The sequence below is a fragment of the Cololabis saira genome, chromosome 10 (genome assembly GCF_033807715.1).
Source record: "Cololabis saira isolate AMF1-May2022 chromosome 10, fColSai1.1, whole genome shotgun sequence".
NCBI lineage: Eukaryota > Metazoa > Chordata > Actinopteri > Beloniformes > Belonidae > Cololabis > Cololabis saira.
Genome location: NC_084596.1, coordinates 37,509,055 through 37,536,815, shown reverse-complemented (window position 1 = coordinate 37,536,815; position 27,761 = coordinate 37,509,055). Strand labels below are relative to the sequence as shown.

Here is a 27,761-nt window from a genome sequence, read left to right as displayed (position 1 = left end):
CTGCCCTCCCTAAATTAACTTGCAGACTCTCAGGGGCTGAAAAGGGCTAGAAGGATTTTGCAGGACCCATCTCATCCCGGGCACAGTCTTTTTGACCTGCTGCCCTCCGGCAGGAGGAACAGAGTCCTGAAGCAGCGGACGAACAGACTCAAAAATACCTACTATCCCAGGGCCATTAGATTGCTAAATAATACACAACAAAACATAACAGAACATAACAGAACAGGTGTATTTTTTGGATGATGTGGGAGTTTGTTCCACTTTACCAGACATTGTTTGTATTGCTTTTATGTTTTTATACTGTGCTTGTTATATTTATTCATTCCTCTTATTTTTGCTTCCTTTGCACTTTGGTGGGAACATCCCAACCAATCTCATTGTAACCTGAGCACAATGACAATAAAGTCTATTCTAAAAAACATGGAACGATTGTGACGTGACTTTTTTTCTCCGAACGTGAGGGGGAATGTTTTATCCGACGGACGAGCGGCCCCCGGAAGCAGAGGCGACGCTAGTGCTCATGTCACCGGATCAAACATCACAGCTCGGTCGTAGCTCAGTTCAGCCTCTCTCCTCAGTTTGCTGTCGTTAACCCTGGGCTGCGTGTGCCGGAGCGAAGATGGGGGTCCCGAAGTTTTACCGATGGATATCGGAGCGCTACCCGTGCCTGAGCGAGGTGGTGAAGGAGCACCAGGTGGGGAGACGCCGCTCCGCAGCAGCTCCGCAGCAGCTCCGCTAGCTGCCGCCATCAGCGCCGCCGCGGCGGCCCGGGGCTGCGGGGCTCCGGCCGGCGCCGCTAGTATCTCTCAGAGAACTTATTTCACTCTATAAAGGGTCGATATTTTCGGGGAGAGTCGAGGTTATTAGCCCAGTCTGTGCTGGTTTCAGCCAGCTCAGGTCTCGCTTGGAACGAGTCAAATTGAACATAATAATAAAGACGCTACCTGCGTAAAGCGGCTAGTTTGGTGTTTGTTTAGGCAGAACTGAGCAACAAAAACACACCCATGACTCTGTAGGTTTCTCACCACGACGTGGCAAACATATGCCCTTAACCATATGGAGTTATTCATGTGAGATTTCGCATAATTGTTAGTTATACGCTCTAGTTATACTATCATATTACTTGGTGGCTACTTTTATCTACTTGGGTAACCCATGTCCCTTGTGTGGTCCGGGGTTTAGTTTATCAGTCCAGAAGCAGCAGTTTCACCTGTTTCACCAGCTGTTTCATCACCTGTACGTTTTTCAATGTCCTTCATTGCGCAAGACCCGCTTTGTGTTATGTATTAGCAATTATCGGTTTGATAACAGTGGATACGGAACTATGCTGTTTAGCCTGAGGACAATAACAGCCTCCCTTAACCCAGATGTCCGAGTTATAAAAGTGTTTTCATGTGTTCGGCTTGAAGAGAACACAAGAAGGTTTTCCACTTTGTGTTTGTATACTGCTCAGATAATGTATGATTACTTTCTGTGCATAATACACTAAACCACACAGTACTTAAAAGCATTCTTTTCATCTTGCATAGTGTTGTCTAATGGATAGTAATCATCATAATAATGATTATTTTTTCCGTCTTAGATTCCAGAATTTGACAATCTCTACCTAGACATGAATGGCATCATCCACCAGTGTTCTCACCCCAATGATGAGGATGTCCACTTTCGAATCTCTGAGGAAAAGATTTTTGCCGACATATTCCATTACTTGGAGGTGCTGTTCAGAATCATCAAGCCTCGCAAGGTCTTCTTCATGGCTGTGGATGGTGTGGCACCGAGGGCAAAGATGAATCAACAGAGAGGACGTAGATTCAGGTAGACGTATGTTTAATGTCTATGGGAATTAAGGTGAAAAAAAACTCTTTAACATGTGTTTGGGAGAAGAGATGAATGGAACGGAAATGACAAAAAAATTAAGGAACCGCTGAATGCTTGTGCTAAGGAAGACATTTCTCTGTAGACTAGTGACACTGATGCAGTCCTGTGGTTTAAAAAGTGGTTGAAGTGCTACAGAAGCAAGTTATAAGAGAATTGTAGAATGGTTAATAACCAACTTAATAAAGTGAAATTGCCTAAAAAAAATCATAGCATCAGAGGGGAAAAAGGTAATGGGAGAAGTTACATACGGGTCAACATTCATCAGGATGTTCTGCAGCTGCTGGGGGAAGAGCTGTTGGTCTGTGTCGGTCTTTATGACTCCTACAGGTTATTAATGGTAGAAAGGGATTCTGTCTCGGCCTCTTGTGATGCAGAGGACAAATAGAAACTGGTGAAGAGGCTCCTTATATTTAGTATTCATAATTTTGCAGGGGTGTAATGATCCATTCATTTGCAAAGTTATATTGATTTAATGATAAACAATCTAATAGCATAGATACAAAATGTAACTATCAAACCAGACATTATACATATAATCCTCATAAGTGCATGTTATCAAGTGGCCTTTTGTAGTCTATTTTTATTAAAGGGACCAGCTTATCTGTCTAGGAGAATCCATAAATCAAATTTTGAAGTCAAGAGTTTGATATGAATGGTAGTGTTTGTTTTTAAGTGACATAGATGTTGTTGTATCATATTGATTGCTAGTATCTGAATTAATTCAAAACAAAATCACATTGTGACAGCTTTAGTTTTATTGGCAAACCTTAATTTCGCCATCCAATTAATCAATGTGATGTTATGATGAAACTTGTGATTTACATCCTGAAGATCTGTGATCAGTATGGATTTAGAATTAAGACTGAAGAGAACAGAGACGGGAGCCACCAGTCAGCTTCACAATAAAGGAAATGCCTCATTAGGTAAAAATGAGTCTTAATGTTGGCTTCTGTTAATTTTATAGTCTTTAAAGTCTGTCTGAATAGTCACATTTTCTTTCTATATTGGGTTGCAACAGACTGTTCATCTGAAAAACCTGGAGGTTACAATAGTGGGCTTGGGCCTGGAGGACCCAGATTCAGGTCCAGTTGGCACCTGAAGTGAGCCAGTATGGGCCACTGACCAATAAGGATGAAAAGGCTCTGTATATGTGCAGACTATTTATTAATGTGTGATTTATGTAAATCGGAGTTTACTGCTTTGGATGCAGCAACAGAGGAAACCAGATCAAAGTCAGAAATTCATCTTGAAACTGTTAGCCTGACCTCGTCTCGCTTGTTCTTGCACTCTGTGGGTCTGTCTTCCTAACTGTATAGGTCCGCCAAAGAAGCAGAGGAAAAGATAAAGAAAGCTCTGGATAAAGGAGAGGTGCTTCCCACAGAGGCTCGCTTTGACTCCAACTGTATCACTCCTGGTAGGCTTCATCTTAACCTGACGTGAACTTCACACATTACAGATGACGGCACAAAGTCATTTTCAATCATTCCACTTCTTTCTTTGACACAGTCGACCATTATCCCTGCTTTAAATGTGTTTACTTGCTGATACTATGCAGGATTGTTATCTATTCAACTCGATACACTCACTCACCTTTCAAATTTAACAACTGGGAAAGTTAATTTAATTTTGACCGTTGTAGTTTTGTATTTGAAGGATGTTTGTACACCAAAGACATCCATGGTGTTCACATTATTATTATTATTATTATTATGATGATTATTATTATTATTATTATTATTATTATTATTTATTTTTTTCTTTTTACAAATTTGTGCAAGAGAATAAATGTAATGAGTAGGGGTTTTGTATATGCAGATGACTTTAGGAAGAGTTTCACCACCGTTTCAGTCATCCTGTCTCTGATCTGTACCTGCATGGTACCCAAGTTTTATACGCACTGATGCTTTGGTTACAAAGTCTATTAAAACTTGACTCTTCCTGACAACCCTCCATGGATAACCCCCCCATGGATCCAAGGGCATGAAGAGAGATTCAAAGCATTTTTAATCATGATATATTATATATATATATAATGATATAAGGCACACCTAAAGAACAGGAAAAAGTGCAGCTGTATTCCAGTGCAGGCTTTTTCTACCCAAACAAAACACTGAACCAGGAGTCAATGGACAAAAAACAAAACAAAGAAACAACTTCATTATCTTCACTTAAATTTATGTGACAGTCTTACCAGATCTGAGACGTAAAGTGTATTCAATCAGGTCTGAAGTGAACAAACGAACCAAACAGGCAAACGCATTAGAGTTTAAAAGTAACCATACCAACAAAGCAGGTATAAGCACTTCTGTATTCAGAGACAACAGCAACTCTCTTCATCAAACATACTTTTTCCAGGCACTGATTTCATGGCGAGACTTCAGGAACAGCTAAAGTACTTTGTGCACAACAAGCTTTCCACTGACAAGCTGTGGCAGGACGTCAAAGTCTACTTGTCTGGTCACGAGGTGGGCTTTATTTGTAGGATTGACTTTTTACTGCCAGAGTGCAAATCCAAGATTTTGTGACAGCTTAAGTGGACGTTGCATGATTTAAGTTTGTGTTGTGTTCTCTTCCTTATAGACACCCGGCGAGGGAGAACACAAGATCATGGAGTTTATTCGTTCTGAGAATGGCAAACCCAATCACGACCCTAACACCCGACACTGCCTTTATGGTCTGGACGCCGACCTGGTACAGTATAGCCTCGCTCTAAAGATGAGAATGTACATTATTGCTCAAACCGTCTCTCTGGATTCACACCATGACTTCCACTCTTGTGTCGTAGATTATCCTGGGTTTAACCAGCCATGAGCCAAATTTTTCTCTGCTCAGAGAGGAAGTCCGTTTTGGAGGGAGAAAGTCACAGAAAAGGTTTGTTTTTTTTCCCCCCAACATAATATCTTCACATATTATTTAAATCATCTGTATCATTCAATTCAACTATGCCTCTGTCTTTAATGCAACCTTTCTAATTGTGTAGGATAACAGCTCCAGAGGAAACAACATTTCACTTGCTCCACCTGTCTCTGATGAGGGAGTACATAGACTATGAGTTTTCAGAGCTGAAGGTGAGAAGCATGCAAACACGTGACGGAGATGAAGTCATTAAAAAAAGCGTGGAAACAAATGCATGATTTAAATGTCGGGGGAGATTTTGACTGAAGCTTTTATTTCTTATTTGCTTTGAATATATGACATGTAATCTGTATTCTCATTATGTTTGTGGCTGTTTATCAGGACCAGATGGGTTCTGATTATGACCTGGAGCGAATAATAGATGACTGGATTCTAATGGGCTTCCTTGTAGGAAATGATTTCATCCCTCACCTCCCTCATCTTCACATTAATCATGATGCTTTGCCGTTGCTCTACAAGACTTACATCAGTGTACTACCAAGCCTGGGGGGTGAGACACACACACGCACACATGTGTAAATAGCATTACATCATACATATTTCAGTTCATGTGCAAGAGTTTGTCACGGTTTTGTAATGATGTTTTAAAAATGTATTTAGTTTCAAATCCCGTCTGTGCTGATCCAGGTGGTCTTCATAGTTTTTACATGTCTGCTATTGTAATATACAAATGTTGTAATTTCATAGTTAATCAGAAGCGAATCCTGTTTTTCTAATTTAGGTTATCTGAATGAGAACGGCCACTTGAACCTCAGAAGCTTTGAGAAATACCTGGAGAAACTTTCTGAGGTGAGACGCTTAATATTTAGGTTTAAATTGTAGTTTTTCTTGTGCATTGTACAACAAGTAAATGCAATAATTTCCCCCTCCAGTTTGACCGGGAACATTTTAATGACGTGTTTGTGGACCTGAAGTGGTTTGAGAGCAAGGTCGGTAACAAGTATCTGAACGAGGCTGCCGGTCTGGCCGCTGAGAAGGAAGCTGCCCAGAGAAATGCCACCAAGAACATGGTAGAAATAACTCATTTTCATTTTTCACATGTCCAATTTCCATAATGGCTTTCTGGTCATTAACCACTCTTAATGATTTTTCCCGTGTAAAGGATTCTAACGTTCAGCCTGGAGCCCTGACCTCGTCCGAGAAGGTCGGAGGAGGGAAAGGAGTGGCAGATGATGAGGAAGAGGAAGACGATATGTTTGAAACGGAGTTCAGGCAGTACAAACGCACGTACTATATGACCAAGATGGTCGTGGATGTGGTGTCTGAGTGAGTGTATAGAAAAACACACAAAAGGGACCAATATTTAGTTTTACAAAAGAGTCTTTAATATTTTTGGCAGTACCTTTTTACTGTTGACTCTGTGAACAATTTTAGCCAAAATGATGTTGCACGAAAATGTGTTGTATCTTATGTTGGGCGAGACATTCGCCTTATTTCACTTCAACAGGCCAGAAAATGTTTGAGACTCATTTTAATCGTGACAGAGTAGGTTTTGATACAAGGCTTGTGTGGGTGTATTCAAGCACACCGGCTATTGTATTTCATGTAGTTTCAGAAGCACAAAGTGCTGAAGGACTGAGTGAAGTGGAATGGAAATCAGAGACTTTTATGATTTTAATAAATACGGTTGAGCAGATTACTGATCCTATAACTCAGGACAACAGTTGTGCAAACAGTGAAGACATTGATTTCAAAATGAGTCATATTGTCCTGAGAGACATAGAACAGTTCATTAGTCCAATGATAGAAGAATGTGCTGTAAATGTGTTCAATAGAGTAGCAACATGTGCGTTTATCATGTATTAAATGTGAGAAATGGAGGTTTACAGGAAAATTCTTTGTTTGTACAGCCTGCATGATGGGAGTACCAGTAGTTTAAAAAAAAACAAAAAACCTGCAGAAATAAATAAGAAAGCAACATTACACCTGGCAGCATTGTTCTGGGTGTCATTGTCCATGATATCAAAATGGCACATATATGTCCATAATTAATAATAAGTCCCAGGAATTTTATAAAAGTGTTTCACTAGTTTTCACTTTGACTCAACTTTTTTTTTTCTTTTTCTTTTTCATTTTACCCACCTATAGTGAGTTTCTAGCTAAGCAAGCCTTGTGTTATGTGGAAGGTATCCAGTGGATTCTTCACTACTATTACCATGGAGTTCAGTCATGGAGTTGGTGAGTGGATTTAATCCTAATAATCTGGCTTTTCTAATTTCTTATATTTTAAAGAGTGTATTTAAACGGTGCTTGTGCATCTCCCCAGGTACTACCCATACCACTATGCCCCATTCCTGTCCGACATCAGAAATATAGCAGGGTTAAGGCTGACCTTTGATTTTGGGATGCCCTTCATGCCCTTCCAGCAGCTGCTGGCCGTCCTCCCCGCCGCCAGCAAGGAACTGCTGCCCGAGTGCTACAGGGTAACAGTCTCATCCAAGATCACACTCAAGCAGGGACACATGACGCATTGACAGACTCGTACTTAAGTGTGTGGACGTAGACATGTATTACACGTGTACTATATCAGCTAAAATGGTCTTTTAATTCATTTTGAATTAGTACATGTGTTCAAAAAAACTAGAATCAGCTAGCACCGTAAACCTGCTACAGAATATTCTAAGCCAGTGGTCCTCAACCTTTTTTCAGTGATGTACCCCCTGTGAAATATTTTTTCAGCCAAGTACCCCCTAACCAGCGCAAAGCACTTTTGGTTGTAAAAAAAAAAGACCTAAAACAGAGCACTGTGCCATCAGTAACTGATTTATTAAACATAAAAATATTGCTGCTACGCTTCAACCACGACTCCATCGTTGGTCCAAGTGATTGACAGGTGAAGCCAGGTGATTGACAGGTTAGGTGGAACCATCCTGGTGTGGGGGATACTCTGGGGTTTTAGGATAATAAGTTGAATAGCCCACTCCTGAAGATAACATTCATTTTATGAATTTAGACTTATATTTTCCTCAATTATTTAGGAAATATTTATTTTTAAAGGATTTTTGCATGAATGCTACTTTTTAAATATATGTATATTTTAAAATCTCACGTACCCCCAGGGGTACGCGTATCCCCATTTGAGAATCACTGTTCTAAGCGATCAGGAAAGAGCAAATGTTATTTATTATTTGTGCATTCTTAAATGTGGAGTCGTTTCTATCAGTATTTATTCATCATTTCATCCCGTTTCAGCACCTGATGACCAGTGAAAACTCGCCCATTATTGAGTATTATCCTCCTGACTTCAAAACCGACCTCAATGGCAAGCAGCAGGAATGGGAAGCTGTGGTGCTCATCCCGTTCATAGATGAGGTACGCACTCTCAAACTAACTCACGCACATCCAGACATGAGCTTTTGTTACACAAGTCAAACTGGTTAACTTTACACTGAGCATTTGTTGTGTCTTTGTCAAACAGAGGTGTTTGCTAGCAGCCATGGACCCTCACAGTCACAAGATGACAAGAGAGGAGAAGGCCAGGAATTGTCACACAGAGTGTGCCGTCTACCAATATGACTCCGACACAGACTTCGCCTACAGCTCCATGCTACCTCAGCTGTTCCCCCACATCAGCCACTGCCATGTCAGGTAGACGACACTCGCACAAAAACATTCATCCTGAGCTAGCTGTTTTGATTTGTTCCCTTAGTATTTCCAAGAGATGACATCATATTGTATTCGCACGGATTTGTCTGTTACTTGTCTGTGAAACGAGCAAACAAAGGCGCAGGTCGAGGTTGTTCACTCAGGGTTTTATGTTACAGAAAAGCCCACATCTCTATGGATGCTTGGAGCGTAGCTTTGGACCACGTCAGCAAGTCCGTTGACCGCTCATCGCTGTACTTTTGTGGCTTCCCTACTTTGCAGCATATCAGACACAAGGTAGGTGTTTTTCGATGAATGTCATAATGCTTTTACTTTGTAAGTTTTATTGCCAAAACAACGATGCAATTAATTTAGTAAAGGCTGTAACCCCCCCTTTTGACTTTCCTTTTTATCAAATTCTATTGTTCTCTTTATCGTTTAATGTGTGTAGTTCTTCAAGAGGAAGAGCGGGGTGGTCGTGTTTCAGCAGAGTAGCAGAGGAGAGAACATGATGCTGGAAGTCCTCCGTCGGCAGGACGACGAACCTGTGAGTGTCTTACAAAGTCAAGATTGTTAATTTCTAAGAACCTTCTTATTGGAGATAAATGCAATGTTCACACATGCTTGCAGAAATGGTTATACTGTTTGAGTGTATAGATAATGTGTGAAATTGATACATATGCAGATGACATTAACTTCCTTTTAATGATTTTTTTTTTTTATATATAAATATATATATATATATATATATATATATATATGACATTTGTGGAGGGTTCTTTAGATACGGTTACAGTTATGTCCTGAAATATTCAATTACTCACACCATTCTTGTTAATTTAGCTGTTAGCCCGAGCATACTCATGATGCATTTTAAAATACTTTCTGGTGAATTTAAAGTTAAAGTGCAGATGTCAAAAATTGGCAGAAGGGTTTGGGAATTGCACCTCTTTAATATCTAGAAACCTTATTTAAAACTCACTTAGAGCTGTTGGAGAACAGATTACAAATTCCTGTTTATTCACCTGATAACCTTAAGAACATCGGCTGTTTGAAGCAGAGTCCAAGAGTAGCATTCACATTTGGAAGCTGTTGCTGTAAACCCACAGGATGCAGTTCAAAGAGCATTTCTTTTAGTCTGCTAAAGCATAACAAATCCATCAGTAAGATAGTGACAACATCGCTTCAAAGCAGCTGGATTCTCTTAAAGATTTGTAGGATCACAATTGTGAGAGGATCCATCTTGTCAGTTTTCAAGCACATCTCTATGTGGCCAACACACAAATGTTCGGACCAATCGGCAACCTTTACCGGCAGCTACAGGCGGTTTTTAGGTGTGCCAACAATCAGCGGTTCTGGCTGTACTTGTAGAACTCCGTTGATCAGATTGCTCACAGTGGTGATAGTTGCTTCATTGTGCTGGCGCCTTCACAAACGCTTTCTCTGGAAGGCTCCCCAGAAGAGTCTTTGCAACAAACCATCTGTCACATCAGGCTGGCTGGAACATCAGCAGTCAAATCACTAGTTAGTTGATATTTTGAGTTCCAGTCAATCACAGTCATGAATGATCTCTCCATGATAAAGAAAAACAGTCTCTTAAATGCATCCAGGACAGGATGTAAAACATCAACACGTGAGTCTGCCATATAGGAAAAAAACATTCACAGGAGTGAAGTCAGAAGATACAGGTGCAAATCATTTTCAATCCTCAGTGTTAGAAAAGCAATAGTCGATATGCTTCAAAAAACTGCCAGACCAATTGAGTAATGCAATGTAACAGCATTCTTTGGAGAAATGGTCCTTCACAAGAACAAGGAAAAGAAGAAAGCATGGGCAGCGCTTAGAAAAGCTCATGATCTCAAATAAATAAATATATATATATATATATATATACACATAAATACAGTCAGAGGTGTCAAGTAACGAAGTACAAATACTTACTTAAGTAGAAATTTGGTTATCTATACTTCACTGGAGTAATTATTTTTCAAACGACTTTTTACTTTTACTCCTTACATTTTAAAAACTCATTACTCTATTTCATTTCGGCCTTTAATAAAAACTATCCAGTTAAATTGCTCCATCCGGATAGAGTGAATTTGGTTGTGGTTGTTTCAGATGTTCTTGTCCAGTTTTGTTCTTACATCCGTTCCCTCAGATTCCTGCAACTAAACTTGGATGTACATTCCAATAAAGGTTAGGATAAATGATAACATGCCTCTGAAGTTTGACTTTTTGCACCATTACAATACTTATAGGCAACTAGTCATCATATCTCCTGCTCTCTGAAACACATGTTAATGCTCAATAGTACACATATATGGTTCTTTAATATATTTGCATTATACTAAGATGAATTCATTTTCAATGGCTTTTGTCCTTAATGGCTTTTTTCCCCCTTACATTACTTTTACTTTTATACTTTAAGTAGCTTTGAAACCAGTAGGCCTACTTTTATACTTGAGTAAAAAACTTGGTCAGGCAAGGAAAGTTGGAGACACCTTCTCATCCAAACAAATGGGGAAGTGTGTCCAAACGTGTCAGCAGGTGTTTGTTCTTTAACAGAGTTAAGTTGACAGGCTCCAATGAATTGAGATTGGACTCAGTGGAAGTTTGGTATTTGCATTAACCTCTGTCTCTCTATGCCCCTCCCCACTCCTGCACCCCCCCATGTTTCTTCCCTCAATGTCAGATATGTGATGATGTTGCTTCTCAAGTTCTGGGAAAGTCTGTGTTTGTGAACTGGCCCCATCTAGAGGAAGCTCGTATTGTTGCAGTTTCAGATGGTGAAACCAAGTAAGCATTGTAACTCCAGGAGTCACCTCTTCATGACAGATGTGTATTTGATTCTTTTTGTGGCTGGGGGTGTCCAGATATGAACACACACATATTTTAGTTTAGGTCTGAAAATTCTAGCTTTGTATAATGTAACTTGTATCGATAACAAACTGATTTTTTTTTTTTTTTTTTTAATATATAAATGTCATGGTTTTTTTTCTGGCCAACGGTTGTATTAAATGGCATTAAATTTATCCCCAGACAGAGACTGGAGAGATTTTATCCTTGTACTAACTGACAAACATTTAATGATGAAAGAATTTTATAGTGTTGATACAGAATTAAGTGGGAATTTTGTAGTAAAACTGATTATTCTTGACATGGTCAGCTGATTTAAATTCTGTAATTTAAATTGAATATCACTGTCAGAGTTTGCCTTTATCAATATAGAGCGAGATGATAATAACTGAACCCTTTTTTCAGGTTTTCTCTGGAGGAACCTCCTGGAGTGCAGCGAGTGTATGACCGGCCGTCCTCCCCTCCTCCCATCAAAGTCTCCCGTCTGTCTGACAAGGAGCAGAAGGACTGGGTGAAGGATGTCCAGGGAATCACTGAATAGTAAGACTCACTAAATAAAAAGTAAAAATAGGCTTTAATGCATGAAAAAGTGTTAAAACTTATTAAAGGTTTTTCTTTTTAACCATTTGCCTCATCTGCTGCTTTAATGTTGATTGCATATAAAAAAAAATATTTATATATATATTTTCTCTGTTCTTTCAGCTACGTGAAGAGGAAAGGCATCTTTATAAAGGACACGGGGATAGTTCTGTATGGTCAGCTGCTGGCAGGAAGAAAATATGTACCTAAAGCCAAGGGAGTGGTGGAACTGGAAAAGCAGTGGGCCAAACAAGTCCTCCCTTTTGCCCACCAGACTGTCGTTAAGGTACTCGCCCACAAACACGAGAGAGTACACAGATTAACTTAATGATTCTTTAGGGAAGTGATTAAGGTCACCAGTAAAGTGCATACACATGTTCAGTGGCAGATGTTGAACCAAACCTTGTCCATGTATATAACAAAATAAAAAAACAATCATTTAGATTTTTATCACTTTAAGTCATGATTCTGGTATTGGCTCTCCATTTTTGACATTTATCGATCTGTTTTAAATCTCTTAAAAACACAGTTTTATTCCTTTGCTTTTAACACTGTGATCTTATCTTGTATGGCCCCTTAAATGCACCTGCTGTGGACCTGTTATTTTATTTTTTGTATGTTTGTGTTTTTATGTCTTTTACCTTATTTTCTTAACCTACTTTTGTCTTAATGTACAGCCTGCTGGCTACCCCCTGTGCTTTTTAAAACGTGCTGTACAAATTGATTCTGAATACAATATTTCACTCCTAACCCTAGCATTTCCTCTCCTCTTCCTCTCAGGACATTAAGGCCTTTTACTCGTCTCTAACCAGCTTCAAGAGCTTGGACGACCTCTTTCCTCCAGGATCAACCGTCTTCATGGTGGGAAGCCCGTACTACGGTGCCATGGGAGAGGTACGTTAAGATTACTGATCTGCTGCTAAATGTTTTGACCTCTTATTTATCGAAAACAATATTCCTTTAATTCCTGACAGAAAGCATTGCAGCATCATTGTTTTGTTTTTTTAGGCTGTCAAGTCATGTTAACTACCAACACTGGGTACTCCAGTCATTAAGCTGTCATAGGATGTGCAAGTAACTTCTCAAAAACGAAGGCCGCAAAACTTTCTTTTTTTTTTTTTTTTTTTTTTTTTCGGGGGAAAAGGAAAATTTTATATTTTTATTTTTTTTATATTTATATTATAAGTGTTTTTATTAGAACCAGTTTCACACATTACAGAAAACTTCAAGTATACTGCTTATAGAAAAATAAGATAATAACAATAGTAACAGTATTAATAAAAAAAACAATAATAATAGTACAATGCAAACGTCGAGCACAAATAAAAATATGTGCATAAGGTCTGAAAGTGCAACACTTGATACATTACTTCACATTCCAATGTTTTCATTTTTTTTCTCCCCTCCCACCCTAGAACAACCACCACAAAGCTTTCTTGACTTTTTTTTAAGTGTTACAAGTGATTTCACATCAGAAGAATACAAAAAAAAGAAAAGTAAAAAAAGGAATTGGTGATTTTCTTGTCACATGTTCTATTTAGGGAGCCTGACTAATTAAATCATACTTTTATGAACTTTCATGAAGCCATTTACAGTTTAATGATTACCTATAATAAGTGGATCTGATTTCCACAAGTTCCAAACTAAATCATAAAGAAGATTACACACAATGGTTTGAAGACTCCGCAGAAAAGTCCATGACGACGACTCTGGACTCGCTGTTGCTCTGTGGGGAGTATTGGCGCTAGGTACAATCAGTGCTATTTCCGCTGTATCGTTTCCATAACAGGTCCAAGATTCTCAAGACGTCATTACAGATGGTCGGATACGAGTGGTCTTCAATGTGCCTCATGAGCCACAGCTGGAGCACTTAATCCAAAATCAACACGTAAGAGCCACTCGTCTGAGAACACTCATTTGACATGCAGATTTAATTCTGGACACATTTGTATGCTTATTTCCTGTGTGCTTTTTCTAGAAATATTCTGTGAAGTATTGTCCAGGATACGTTCTGGCTTCTCGTCTTGGCATCAGCGGCTACCTCGTCTCCCGGTTCTCCGGAAGCATCTTCATTGGTCGAGGCTCCAAGAAGAAGTCAGTGAACAATCCTGTTTTTATTATGAAGATTAACTTTATTGTTTTTTTTCTGTTGTTTCTAATTCAATCTTCTTTTATATTCACTGTGCTCAGTCCCTGCGGGGAGCAGAGAAGTAATGTTGGCCTGAACCTGAAGTTCAACAAGAAGAACGAGGAGGTTCCTGGATACACCAAGAGGACTGAGAAAGAGTGGCTCTACTCGGCTGCTGTTGAGGAGCTGCTCGCCGAATACTTGGACAGGTTAAAAACATTCACCACTTTTCTTTCCAGCCATGAACATCAACTATGTTAAGCGGTTGAGGCCAGGCTCAAACCTCAGCTACCGCACTTGAGACTGAGCAGCAAGTTAAAATAAACCACTTCCCTAATGCACTCATTCTTTGAAAATATTTTTTTTTTTCCACTGGCGTGCGAGTTATTTACATGTGGTGCACGACTGTTGCACACTCCTCTGTGAGTCTTGCTCACATGTCTCGTTAGTCTGATACAGCCCTCTCCAGACTGAGTGGGTCACAGCGTGTGCAGCCCTCACGCTTGGATATCTGGGCCGTGGACCGCCCTCATCCGGTGTTGCTCCTGTTTGCTGCCACTGACATTCACATGAGGCAGTCTCAGTCTAGACCAGGGGTGTCAAACTCATTTTCACCGAGGGCCACATCAGCATGATGGCTGTCCTCAAAGGGCCAGATGTAACTTACAAATGTAACTACGGTGAATGTAATCGAATGTAATGTAAAATAAATACTCCTTAATGTTAAATAACTCATTATTAATTATAACTTATTCAAGTGACAATTACAGTTGCATAGAAAACATATGTTTGCTTGTTGCTCTAACATAAATCTTTTTAAATTTTGTCAGCTTATGAAAACCCACATAACTCCATTAATGAAGGATCAAATTGTCAAAGGGAATAAAGAAAAAAATTACAAAACGGAGCTGCAAAGAACATGTATGACATGTAACATTTTACACAAAAAGGCTGCACACAGCCTTGCATCCAACTGATGTTTGATTGATTTGTCTGCATACACACATAAGACCTGCAAACATTAAATAATTACAACAGCAGCTACACATAAATAATATGTAATCAACTAAAAATACCAAAATAAAGGTTGACTCAGTTCACAACTATATTGGTCAAGTTTATCGGTTAGTCTTTGATGAGGAGACGCTGCCTGCCACATCTGGCCCGCGGGCCTTGAGTTTGACACATGTGGTCTAGACTGTTCTCATTTGCAGTTCCACCATGGTGGAACGAGCAACCAAACAATGTTAGTGGAGGGGCATCTCTCTATACCTTCATCTGGATCCTCTGTTTCTAGTCTGTCATCGGAATAGTTTTAGCACTGAAGACTTAGAAGACATGTATCTTTTTATATTTAACCCTCTGAAGTCTTGGGTATAATTGATTGCTCGTTATTTTTCAATACAACCTCACAACCCCCCACCCCATTTTGACACTTTTTTTTTTCGGTGAGAACAAACCTGCAACATACATTTTTATAGTTTGACATGCATATGTAATTTGTACACTTCTAAAACTTGTGTACAAATTTAGTAATCAACGAAGTTTAACAACAAAATGCAAAATGGACCTTTCCCTCTTCCTCAGTAACCAAATTAACCAAGTAACCAAGATTTATTTATTTATTTTTGTTGACTCCACAGGGTTTGGCTTGAATATTATATTCTAACCCAAACATAAAAGTTGTCTATCAAATATGCTGTGATTTGTAAATGTATTCATGTGACAGAAGGTACATTTGAATAAAGAGAATTGAAATGTTTGCAGATAATGACGTCTTTTTTTTTTTTTGTTTTTTCTTCAAGGTTTTCTGAGGTTTTTGATTTAGTATCCAGAAACAGCCATGACGATGTTTTCTATGAAGATGACATCTGGCCTGGAGAGGATCAGAATGGGTAAGGCCTACAAACATACTTATTAAAGTTGGATTTTGACTGTAAAGAACTCCAGTTCAGCTTGTACAGTATTTAGGTTTTAATGTAGGAGTAGCTGTTACCATTGACGAACCGCAGATTGATAATTGTAAATTGACTCATTCTTTAATCTACATAAAAAAAAAAACATACACAAAAAGAGATACTAATGAAGACTGATATGACCTAACAGGGCGGAGAGGGTGAGTGAGATCACGTCTTGGTTGAAAGGCCACCCGGTCAGCTCCATCAGCAGGGCGTCATGTGACCTCCAGGTCCTGGACGCTGCTATTGTGGAGAGGATCGAGGAAGCTGTAGAGAAGGTTAAGGTGACTTTGACACACCCAACTTCAAACTGGTGCAAATCTCTTCTGTCCCCCCGTTATCAGAAACCTGCTCTTGAGTATTCTCACCATACCACACTTCCCTCCCCATTGATCCTTTATTCTCCATAAACCTGGCTCACTTTAACCCTCCTTACGACAGGTAAAGAAGGGGATAAAGAAAGTCCGCGTGACAGTGAAGCCTCGTCTCCTCTTCAGAGTGAGTACATGTTATTTATTTAAGAAACTACTGTCTAGGAAATCTCCCTGCTGTGTGTGGAGATGTCTCTTTCATTTCTGATTGCTGGCTTTGAGTGGATTATTTAATCTTGTTGATGTTCCGTGTTTATGTAATTCAACTTGTATGCAGTCTACAGAAAATATTTTCTCAGTCAGATTGTCTTCCGTTTGGTCACCATTGGTTTCCCCAACTCTCAATCATGGCATCCCTTATATTCCGTACTCGAGTTGTAAAAAGAAATCACGGGGGATGGTGGATTTTATCATATGGGGACAGATAATTTGTGCTGATTACAAATAATATAATATATTACAAATAATAGCAGTGACCAAAACACCTGCAGAAATACTGCAGGAATGACATAGCAGCAGTTAAATGCAGCCTTCTGTAAGCTTTAAATATCCACTGGGCTTACATCAAATACATCAAAACACAAAAATAAAAAACAGTTTTCTGAACTTATCAATATGACTCTGTCCTTCACAGGATAAGTAAAATGGATCACTGCAAAAACTCAAAATCTTAACAAGAATATTTGTCTTATTTCTAGTTAAAATGTCTCATTTTAGTTACAAAATCTAATTACACTTAAAACCAGACTCATCACTGGAAAAAAACAACAATTTTCACCTGTTTCAAGTAGATTTTCACTTAAAATAAGTAGAAAAATCTGCCAGTGGAACAAGATTTTTTTGCTTGTAATGAGAAGATAAATCTTGTCCCACTGGCAGATTTTTCTACTTATTTCAAGTGAAAATTTACTTGAAACAGGTGAAACTGTCAACTAAGTTATTTTTCTGGTGATGACTCTAAATGTTGAAATAGCAGTAAAACCACATTCATTGATGAAATGACATAAGGGATGGAAAGGGGGGATGGCAGTTTTACAGGGGGGATGATTTGGACCGTTTTTATTTCAGGGGGGATGCCATCTCCCCTCATCCCCCCTCAACTCCAGTACTGCTTATATTATTCCAACGAGTATTTCCTTACTGTACTGTAAGAGAGGTGTGAGATGACCTGCTGATAGTAGTTGGGGTTTATCATGCTGCTGTGTTGTGTGTAGCCCCTGGTGCAGCAGCAGGGTGTCGTTCCGGACCCAGATGCAGAGTCTCGTCTGTTTGACAGAGTTGTCAACATTAGGGAGAGCTTTACTGTCCCACTGGGACTCAAAGGGACGATCGTCGGCATTAAAGCAGGTGAGGACTCGGATCAGAAATTCTACTTATTTTGACAGAAATATTAAAGTGCATAATTTAAGTCAGCATGTGTTTGTTTGTTTCCAGCGGAGCGTGAAGCAGAGGTTCTCTATGAAGTCCTGTTTGATGAGGAATTTGCTGGAGGACTTAGCATCAGGTATTCTTAAGTGCATTAAATAACTACTGTTTGGTATTTATATTTATGTGAAGAGTAGAATCATCTTGATGCTCAGTCTGCTTTCCGACTGCACCAATAACAGCCACCTGTCTGTTTCCTTCAGGTGTACCTCGCCCCGTGGCTACCGCCTCCCTCCCTGCGCCCTGATTAACCTTTCCCACGGAGTCCGCATGGATCACACCTCCCACAAACTCACCGCTATCGTCAAACCTCAGCCCGCCTCCAACAACTCCCACCGCCAGCTGGAAGGCCTCAACCACTCACCTCGCTCACCCTTCGTACCCACACAGGTGAGAGGGGAGGAAGCAGCCATACTTTAAAATTACAAATCCAGTTTTATGAGAAGGCAGTCTTGATTTGTCATCCCCTCAAAAACCTTTTCACTTTCTCACTGGTAGCATAACAACAAACACGGTGTGATGAGGGCTGCCTCTCAGGATAACACAAACTCTCCTTCTAAAGGCCCCTACCAGAAACAACAGGCCAAGGTAAGTGCAGAGTTGTGTAAATGCTGAAATAAGTTCACTATGGTGAGATTAAGAATTGTGAAGAAAACCTGTGTAATGCTTGTCTCCATCCAGGGTAAAGAGGAGTACAGTAATGTGTGGTCGTCCCTGCAGAAGACGGGCCCTCCTAACAAACCCCCAGGTCCCTGGAACAGTCAAGTAAGTATGTCTTTAATTTCAGACGGCTGCCCTTACTGGTGGCGCCTGGTTTCTGGAAACCTGTGGCTGTATTCATTAAATGTTTATTAAGGTGTTTGAGTTGATTAGTGACAGAACTGGTACAACTGTGGCATGTTTTCTTCATTTCTTTGAATGTTACACCTGCAGACTAAACAGGGGAAATTTGGGTCCAATCACCTGAATGCGTAACATGAATGTAAATTCTTCATAGTACAACCTAAGATCCCAAACTTGACAGTCATAACATTTTCCCCAAGCTAACAGGATTACAGTATTCACTAGTGATGCACCGAAATGAAGATTTGTGGCCGAAACCGAAAATAATAATAAACACTTGGCCGAAAACTGAATAACATACCGAACATGGTTCTTTGCAGTTTTTCCATTTATTTTGCCAATTTTTTTCACCGTTGCATAAATCAAATAAATGTGCTTTAGGCATGCTTTTCAAAGAAAAAAATCTTTTCCAAAATTACAAGGTATAAATATTTATGGAGCATGAACAACTGAACATTTCCCAGCATTTTTTAAATATTCCAGCAGACATTATACCAACAAAGCACAATAACTTCAAATAAATAAATTGGCAAAATTATTTTTTTGGCCATCTTTGAGCTTACATTAGGCCTATAACTGACTGCTGAAAAATTGTAACATAGGCCTTAAAACAAAAAGAAAAATGCATTTAATGCATTAAAGTGCATTGTAAAAAAAGTGAAAAAGAAGTGGATAAAACTAAATAAAGAAAATCACTCCCTTTCCCATACAAGTATTAATATGGGAAAGGGATTGATTTTCTTTTTATTTATTTTGTTTTATCCACTTCTTTTGCGTCGTCTAAACATGCCGTTATTAATTGTTCGGTTTTTTCCCCACTTATTCTACCGAACACCGAAAGTGTTTTTTTTTTTTGTTGCTATTTTTGGCCGAACAATTTCGGTTACCGAACATTCAGTGCATCATGACATATTTGTCCTAATGTTGACTCTTGCATCTTCATAAAGATATCATTTGTCGTACAAATACAAAAAAAGTCTCATTTTAGTGAGGAGTTTCCAACATGGGCTGAGAGTACAGACAGGCTCGGCTTCTTTGCTATTATATCTGCTGTTACCACAATCAGCTACGAACCCCATTTACAGAAGTTTTATAGAATGGAAAACTTAAATCTGGAATTAAAAAAAAATCTTTGAGCATTGATCCTTCGATCCAGTCCATAACGATGGTAATGCCAACTAGTCGCTGGCCTGGGAGGGAAACTAGTTCTATAACAGTTTATGCTGTAGCCTGCAAAATGTCTCCATGGGGTCCAACAACTGAAAGAAATGTGTTTTCCGCACAGTTTAGATGTACAATATATTTGCTCCCAAATCCATTTCGGGATATGACCTTTTTCAACACAAACGAGGCAGATGATGCTTTGAAAAACCCTGTAAGAACCCTGTAAGGAGGAGTTTAGCAACTTAGGCAGAGATTCCAAAGGTTCCCGTAGAGATGAATGGATTAACAGAATTGTCGCATGATTACACAGAAACGAGGGGTAACAGTTTTTCACAGGTTGTTGTTTGAGTCCACTTTATTAACTTGAGCTCCTCGTTTGGAATAATCCAGGATATTTATTTTTTTACTTGAAGAATAGTTAAACTTGTTAGTATTTTATGCTATTTGCTGAAACCTAAGAAGAACTTAAGATAATTTAAGTAGATTTAGACTTTTTCTGTAGGACAGTGATAATATTGATAATTCTGGGATGTTGATGCTGTGCGGTGTACATGTATATGTATATGCAGGGTCACTTACATGGCTCTCTGTGTATTTAGCAGACACCTCCTGGTGGCATCAGACTGCTGAAGAAAAATGAAGACGCCAACATCCTTTTCCCCTCATCGACCACAGCTAATAAGGTACGAAGTATCTCATACTTTTTACTCATACTTTCGTTTTTTTTTTGCCTTCCCCATTAGCACACTTCTTTTGTCTGAGAGGAAGCTCATCAGTTCACTATCTACGGAGGCCGAGACCCGCCATTGCTGAAAATAAAAGTAACGCTGCAAACAGAAACAAACGCTGCTGCAAATAAAATAAACGCTGCAAACAAAAATAAACCGCGCTGCAAATAAAATAAACCGCGCTGCAAATAAAATAAACCGCGCTGCAAATAAAAAAGCCACAACGGAAGTGAATTACCGGGGACTACTTTTGCCGATGCACCGCTGTTGCACATTAAAAATGACACGTAGCGACGTTGAACCTTTTCATTTATTTTCTCGTTTGTGGTTCTTCTTATTCCTCGCTCTTCTTATCTCTTCCTTTTCACTTGCGTCCTCTTCGTCGTCGTCTTTTCCTCTCACGTAAAAAACACCGGTGCATCATCAAAAATAGTCCCCAGAAATTCACTTCGGGGTTTCTTTATATTTGCAGCGTTTTTTTTTTATTTGCAGAGGCGTTTGTTTTTATTTGCAGCGTTTATTTTATTTGCAAAGCGTTTATTTTATTTGCAGCTGTGTTTTTTTTTATTTGCAGCGTTTCTTTAATTTTCAGCAATGTCTCGGCCACCGTAACTATCTTATTTGTAAAATATGATGCTAACTTTTCACTTTACTCTTGTTTCACTAAGGGCACGACTGAATTTGAGGACCTCATCGCCAGCCTTAAGATCTCCAGCGGGAGCCAGCAAACTCTGCCGCCTCCCGCTCCCCTGCAGGAGCCCAGCAGCCAGTCAGACGGGCCTCTGTCTCCACAGTCGTTCGCCATGGTGAGAATCCCAGGCTTGATTGAGCGGTGACAATAGTGTTCTTGTGGAGCCATTTTGAAGAAAACCTACAACAGGAGTTGAACTTGCACTACCTTGCTTGTGTTGCAGAAGGGAACCCTGGTGCTGAAGGAGATGCTTAAGATTGACAGCCCTGGAATAGGAAGTCCGTCCCCACAAGACGCAGCAAACATCAACCCCTCTGCTGAACACCAGCAGAACAGGAGACGCTCATCCAAGAAATTAGGTAACTAACGGGCCTCATTTACAGACTAAAGTGGGGTTTTTGTATTCTTCTCGTCCTCATCCCACATCTTCTCATTCCAGCTGCAAAAATGAACAGCCCTCAGATTGACACGGCTGCATTACCGTCTCCGGCGTCAGCTGCTTCTGCTAACACGGCACTGAGCAGTAAAGTGTCAGAGCTGGCCTGTGTGTGTATGGGCCTGGGCATGGCACCTCCCGAGTTCAACTTCATAGGCAACAGACAGGTGATGCACTTTGTTTTCTCCAGGTTTTCTGCATCATGTTTGTCACCCTGTTTGAATCCATCAATGTTTTATATTGTCTTGTGCTCCAACATTTACTCCCACAGGGTCTGGTCGTGTGTGGGGTGAAGTTGTCCAACGGGTTGATGGTTCATGGTCCACAGTGCCAATCAGAGAATGATGCCAAGGAGAAAGCTGCCTTCTTTGCCCTTCAAAGACTGGTATTTATACACATACATACCGGTATACAGATATGTGAAAAACTTCTATAAAAGCACAGGTTTTGGTAATTCTTTGGTAATTCTTTTTGTTAAAACGAAGCCGAAGAGTAAAGACAAAAACAGTCTGTGGTCCATCATTTACAGTTAGAAAGATTATTCATCCCTAGAAAACACTGAAGGTGGCAAAATATGCAAGGTACATTCAAACTCTATATGCCACAGTAGCCACGCTAAATCACATGACAACGACCTGATAAGGTTTTTTTTATTTTTCCTTCATTTTTTCATCATGTTTGTATCGGGGAAACTTGAGCATTGAAATAGGATGTTTGCTTTTACGTGGCTGGTAATCTAACACACATGTTTGGATGTAGGACATCCAAGAGACTTGTAAAAAGTTTTGTCTAAACTTCATAATTACATAAAAATATTACACTGGTTTTCAGGAAGAACAGTAAGGATTTTATCCTTAATGTCATCTTAATGTCATCAAGAAATTACTTAAAATGATTTGTGGAGATGCAAATCTGTCATTTGATAGATCATTCTTGGAGAAAAAAAAACAAAAACAAAACAATCATAATGGATAAAGTGGTTGGCACATTTCTTTTTTAGCACCGTACCCCGGCAGCTCAGATAATTCACTCACACGGAGACAAAGTGGGTGTTGTTGACAAATCTTCCAGCTCACTGGACTCTGGTCTGTTTTCCTGTTTGTTTGTAGAAATCCGTGGGGTCAGGCTTCCCTATCCCCCCTCCTCTATACCCGGGGATGGGACAGATACGACCCCCACCGATGCCGCCCGTCTTCAACCAACAAGGTAAATCTGTCGCTCTTAGCCATGCTGCATTCCTCACGGGACAACAGTCATTACATTTTTTTTTTCCCTAAAGCAGATAGTAAGAATATACCTGATTTACAAAAGCTAATTTTAAATCACCTGGATAATTAAATGGAAACTGGGCTCGTCACAAATGTTTGCAGGATCTCTTCCAGGTCAGGAATGAACGCGGAATAGTGAAAAAGTGTTGGATCATAGTCAGCATAGTTCATCTCATCTGCTACTCTCAGCTCAGCGTTTTTGGTGTTTGTTAGAAATCATAAACATGTTCATCACACAGATTTTACACAAATTCATTTTTTTCTCCCTTTTTTGTCCCGAGAGACTGAACTAAGAGCTTCGTAACCAAATGACTCCAAACCTTTTGCATACTTATGATTTTTGTTTTGTTTTTTACCAGGGGGGTTGCTGTTGCCCCCCCAGGGTTATAACCCGGCCCCTATGTGGGGAATGACGATGCCTCCACACCACCACCCCAACCAGCCGTTCTACGGAGCAACGGGGACGTTTCCCGGTGCTGCCCGTCCCCAGCCTGCAACCACGCTACCCATTGGCTCTCACAACCAGTTCATCCCATTGCAGGTGAGTGTGCAGACAAATGTGTTGGTACCCTTCCATTAAAGAAAGGAAAGACCCACAATGGTCACTAACTCTTTTTATTTGCCATATTTTAGCAATTATTTTTGATTTTATTTTATTTTTGTACATGTAAAAAAAAAGAAACAACACTTCATGAGAAGTTTAAGAAAATAACAACAAAACAAAACAAGGAATTTCATCCTTTTTACACACTGTACTCACACTGCTAAGTAACAGTATTGTTATTATTACTATTATATACTGTAATTATACTAAAACACATACTTATACATGCATACATACATACCATAGTTGAATATTTTTATATATTTGTACACACATGCCCATATAGATATTTATATAAATATACTTATTTACACTATGTATATATATACATATACATACACATAAATTATTATTAATTTTATCAGATAGAAATAATGAAATGATTCTGGTGAACCACAATTTAAACAGCAATGCCTGATTCTCATTTGTCAATTTTCTGTATTTAATTAATAATAATTTTCTCTAAATTATTATTTATTATGACTTTTGTCCATTTCAAGTTATTTCACTGACCATTGAGGGTTTTCTCTTCTCTAAAGGATGCCAACAAATCGCTCCACATGTGTGTGACTGAGCTAGGAGTTGTTGTGATATTTTTATTTTTTTTTAGACTTAACGAAGTCCATTTTTCTGCTTGTCCTTCAACTCTTGACAGGTGACTAAAAAGCGAGTGTCGGCCAACAAAAAGAACCAGGAACCTCGAGAGTTTTACAGCGCTGCCAAAACTGTTGCCAAGAACCAATCAGAGCGAGCCCAGAACCAGCGCTCTAGTCAGTCCCAAGCTCACCGTGAACCACAGCAACACGACACCGTCATTTACCCCTCCTCCTCGTCCAGTCCCAGTTTGGCAGACGGCGTTTCCACCGCGACTGCAGCCTCCCACACACCACCCCGACTAAGCGCGCCGGCACCACGTCACACCCCTGGCTCCGGCTCCAAGAGGAAGCACAGGAAGTTGGCTGTAAACTTTGAGGCAGCTAAAGTGTCAGAGTGAGCTGTGGTTGATCGGTGCGTGTGTGTGTGTGTGTGTGTGTGTGTGAGGAAAGAGGAGTGTGTGGTGGTTAAAAGCTGCTGTTTCCTAGCCTGACTCAGCATTTCTGATCAAACCTTCATCAATGTAAAAGTTTCAGAGCAGATAGCTTCAGTCATGGATACAAACTGGATTTTTATCATTTGTCTTTTATGCAAACTAAAACATATTCAACATTTACTGCCGTCTGAATCTATTACAGCAAAGAACATTGAACCTGTGTCACCTCCTCCGTGGAGTTCAGAGCGACATCAGAGTATAGAAGTCCAGCAACAGTCCCTCTAATATAATATACCTCTGCAAGCTTCAGTATGGCCAGTGTGTGAGTTCAGTGCAGTTGCCTTCCAGTCATGGCTGAGTTCTAACTCGCTAGTATCAGCTGGATTTTTGCTAAAAGAACCTCTTATTCATTCCTCTGCAGAACTGATTAAAGTAGAATTCCTTTTAATCAATGATCTATTTAGCACACCTGGCAGAATTTAATACACACTGCATTTTCCATCAGCTTTGTCAACATTATACTCACACAGTTGATGCTGATGTCACAAAACAAGATGAACAGCAAGTCAAGAGATTTTAATTTAACATGTATGATTATTTTTTTTTTGGAAAAAAAAAAATCCAAACTGGAGACAAAAGTGACTAAAACATTTATTCTACTTAGAAAGATTTTTTCTTATTTAAAGATATTCACAAACAACTTGCTACACTTTAATAGTGGGATGGAAATTATGTTTTTTAAACATTTTTTTAAGATGTTGCTGTGCTCCAGGACAATGATTTAGTGAGTACAATGTCAACATTTGCTGATGGTCAAGGCTACACGGTAAACTTCAGCAAATAAAGACAGGCACACGCACTTCGTTTCACTGCTGGCACAAAGAATATTCGTTTCCCTCCAACTTTTGTAGTGAAGAAAATATAGTGGCATTGCTTTAAAAGGCTGTGGTAAATAATTCATGCATCTATGACTCACTTATGTGGCATTGTTTCCTCTATGTTCAATTAATTTTGTGCGATCTGAAGTAAACGGTGAATGTTAAACCGCTTTGAAAGTGCTGCATCGATGTCCAGATGACGGCGGCGTCTTCGCTCTGCACTCCACTGGAGGCGAACAGAGGTGTCGACATCAGCCCTGCCGCCAGTTACACACGGCAGCATTTCCCGTCATTTCAGGGCATCGTAAAGACCAAATGTAGACCTTGGTTCTCAGGGACGTTATCAGTGGTAGAAGGTGCCCTCTCATGCTGGCCTCAGATCTGCTCTGCAGTTCTTCACAAGTCACCGCGTCTCTTAGAAAACTCATTGAAGCATTTATGGCGACTGTGTTGGCTTTTCTTTTGCTTTTTTTGTAGTAGTCGTTGGTTTAGAAATTATACGGACCCTCAATCAAAGCACGTTGATGAGCTTTTTCCCCCTTTTTTTTAGCATTTTTCTTTTGGGTGTCCATCTTTTATTTACACAGCCTTTGGTTACTTTCATTCAACAGTATTTTTAGACCTTTTATGGTTTAACAGCACTGCCAAATTATAAAGTTGAACACACAAGTGTGGCTTTAAATACTTGGGAAATCACCCCCTCTCACATGCAGCGTCATCATTTGTCCATTTCATTTTTCTGCTCTGCTGTATTTGGATACGTGTAGTTGGAAACATGTGCAATGACATACAGAAGAAACAGAAACCCTGCCTACCTTGATCACTTTTGAACTCTGAAGGGTCCGAGCAGTTTTGCGTTGTGTTTGCGTGGCCTGAACAGCAGAATGTTTATTTTAACTGACTGCAACTAGAATATTGCTTGATCACTCTGTAGGTCTTTTTGTTTTGTGTTTTAACCATCAGTTCACATCTTTAATGATTTTTAGTTTTTCTATCTCAAATCAGTTGTGTGTACTTAAGACAAAACAAGTGGAACCACCAGCAGCCAGTGGGTTTTTTGGCGTTTGAAATTGATTTTAATAATTAATTTGTTGTGGACACAGTTTCCATGTGTAACTTTTGGAACATGCTGGTGTATGTTTTTTCCACTTCTGAGTTTTTATGTGAATATAGAACTCGTGGAACTAAAGATGCCAATTGTTCTTGACTTTAAATATAAATTACAATATATGCATTTATGAGTGTGACTAGTGATGTCATATAAACCGTAGCCTCTGAAAGCTAAAGTCGCTGATATTTGGGAATGAAAGCTGAACTCTCTTAAAAACTAAAATTATGTCAACTAGATTGGGGTCGATCACATGTGGAGTCTCAGTTCAAAGTAGCTGTGGACAGCAGTCGGACCTTTGCTGCAAAACATTTATACCGTATTCCCTGAGATGCTTTTGGTAAATGTTTGCAAGTTTCTGGGGCTTTTTATTTTTGTGCTTTTCTGTTTTAAAATAACTCTTTGCTATATCCCTTTTTGTCCCGTCCAATTGTGTATTTTATCAACACCATTTTAGTAGAAACTCTTTCAATTAAGTGTGACGGCAGTCGTAGTGTTTAAAAAAAAAAAAAAGAAAAAAAGAAAAAGCCAGTTTTTCATTTTAAGGTTGCAGATCCAGCTCTTGTTTTCTTTCTTTATTTCCCCTCTGCCTCTTTTTTTAGCCAGCACCCTAACGGCAGCCCCGGGATTGAAGTCTGTAAGGCTCTGGTGCAATAAGGGCAGGTTTTCAGACTTTTTGGAAATTGAAAGCACACCTGTTGTATATGTGTTGTTTTTTTTTTTTTTTTTTTTTTTTTTTTTTTTGAAATATGAAACAAGTAGACAATTGTCAATATAAAAATATAACAACTCGCTGTTTTGAATCAGGAATGTGCTGTACATATCCATTTAATAAACACCTTTTTTTTGTTAGAACATGCCTGTATTTTGGTAGTTTTTTTTTTCCCGGATGAATAAAAACACTATTGGCAGTTTAAGAGAAACACAAGCAGGGTTCTGTATCTTAACCAATATATTACATTTCCTTTAATTTCCCAAAACCCTCACCATTAGTCATCCTGACACTTGTTGTCAAGGCAACACAGAAGAAATGAGTAATACATCAGTGAAATATGTGTTTCGTTTTATAGCAAAGGAACTTGTTACTGATTGAAAGTTTTTTTTTTTTCTTCCTTTCTATTGAATTTAATATAATCTGTCTTTATTATATATAAAAATCACCACCATTCTACCAAAATATTCATATGAATCATCAAGGAAACGTCTAAAACGTGCAGAACGGCGACCCTGAAGGCCCTAGATTGGGGAACACTGATTTAAAGTCACTCCATGTAACAGTACCAGCTTAGACCACGTGGGAGCAGCATGTCATAAT

The 27,761-nt window shown here is 39.3% G+C and overlaps 1 protein-coding gene across 1 annotated transcript; it reads left to right on the top strand.

The window, feature by feature from the left end:
- The first annotated feature begins 515 nt into the window (after positions 1-515).
- On the top strand, positions 516-27,303 carry xrn1 (5'-3' exoribonuclease 1). The gene is made up of 40 exons (XM_061732837.1): positions 516-694; positions 1,583-1,815; positions 3,195-3,292; positions 4,234-4,343; positions 4,459-4,569; positions 4,664-4,749; positions 4,859-4,946; positions 5,116-5,284; positions 5,516-5,583; positions 5,667-5,804; positions 5,897-6,060; positions 6,883-6,972; positions 7,061-7,217; positions 7,987-8,106; positions 8,213-8,382; positions 8,559-8,676; positions 8,831-8,926; positions 11,072-11,175; positions 11,641-11,775; positions 11,938-12,100; positions 12,595-12,708; positions 13,604-13,702; positions 13,793-13,908; positions 14,005-14,151; positions 15,748-15,837; positions 16,049-16,184; positions 16,342-16,398; positions 17,486-17,618; positions 17,706-17,775; positions 17,900-18,086; positions 18,195-18,284; positions 18,378-18,461; positions 20,303-20,386; positions 21,100-21,237; positions 21,346-21,481; positions 21,562-21,725; positions 21,830-21,943; positions 22,668-22,764; positions 23,186-23,367; positions 24,086-27,303. The coding sequence occupies exons 1-40, from the start codon at positions 620-622 to the stop codon at positions 24,422-24,424; spliced, it is 5,070 nt and encodes a 1,689-aa protein (XP_061588821.1). The 5' UTR covers positions 516-619; the 3' UTR covers positions 24,425-27,303.
- The last annotated feature ends 458 nt before the right edge of the window (positions 27,304-27,761 follow it).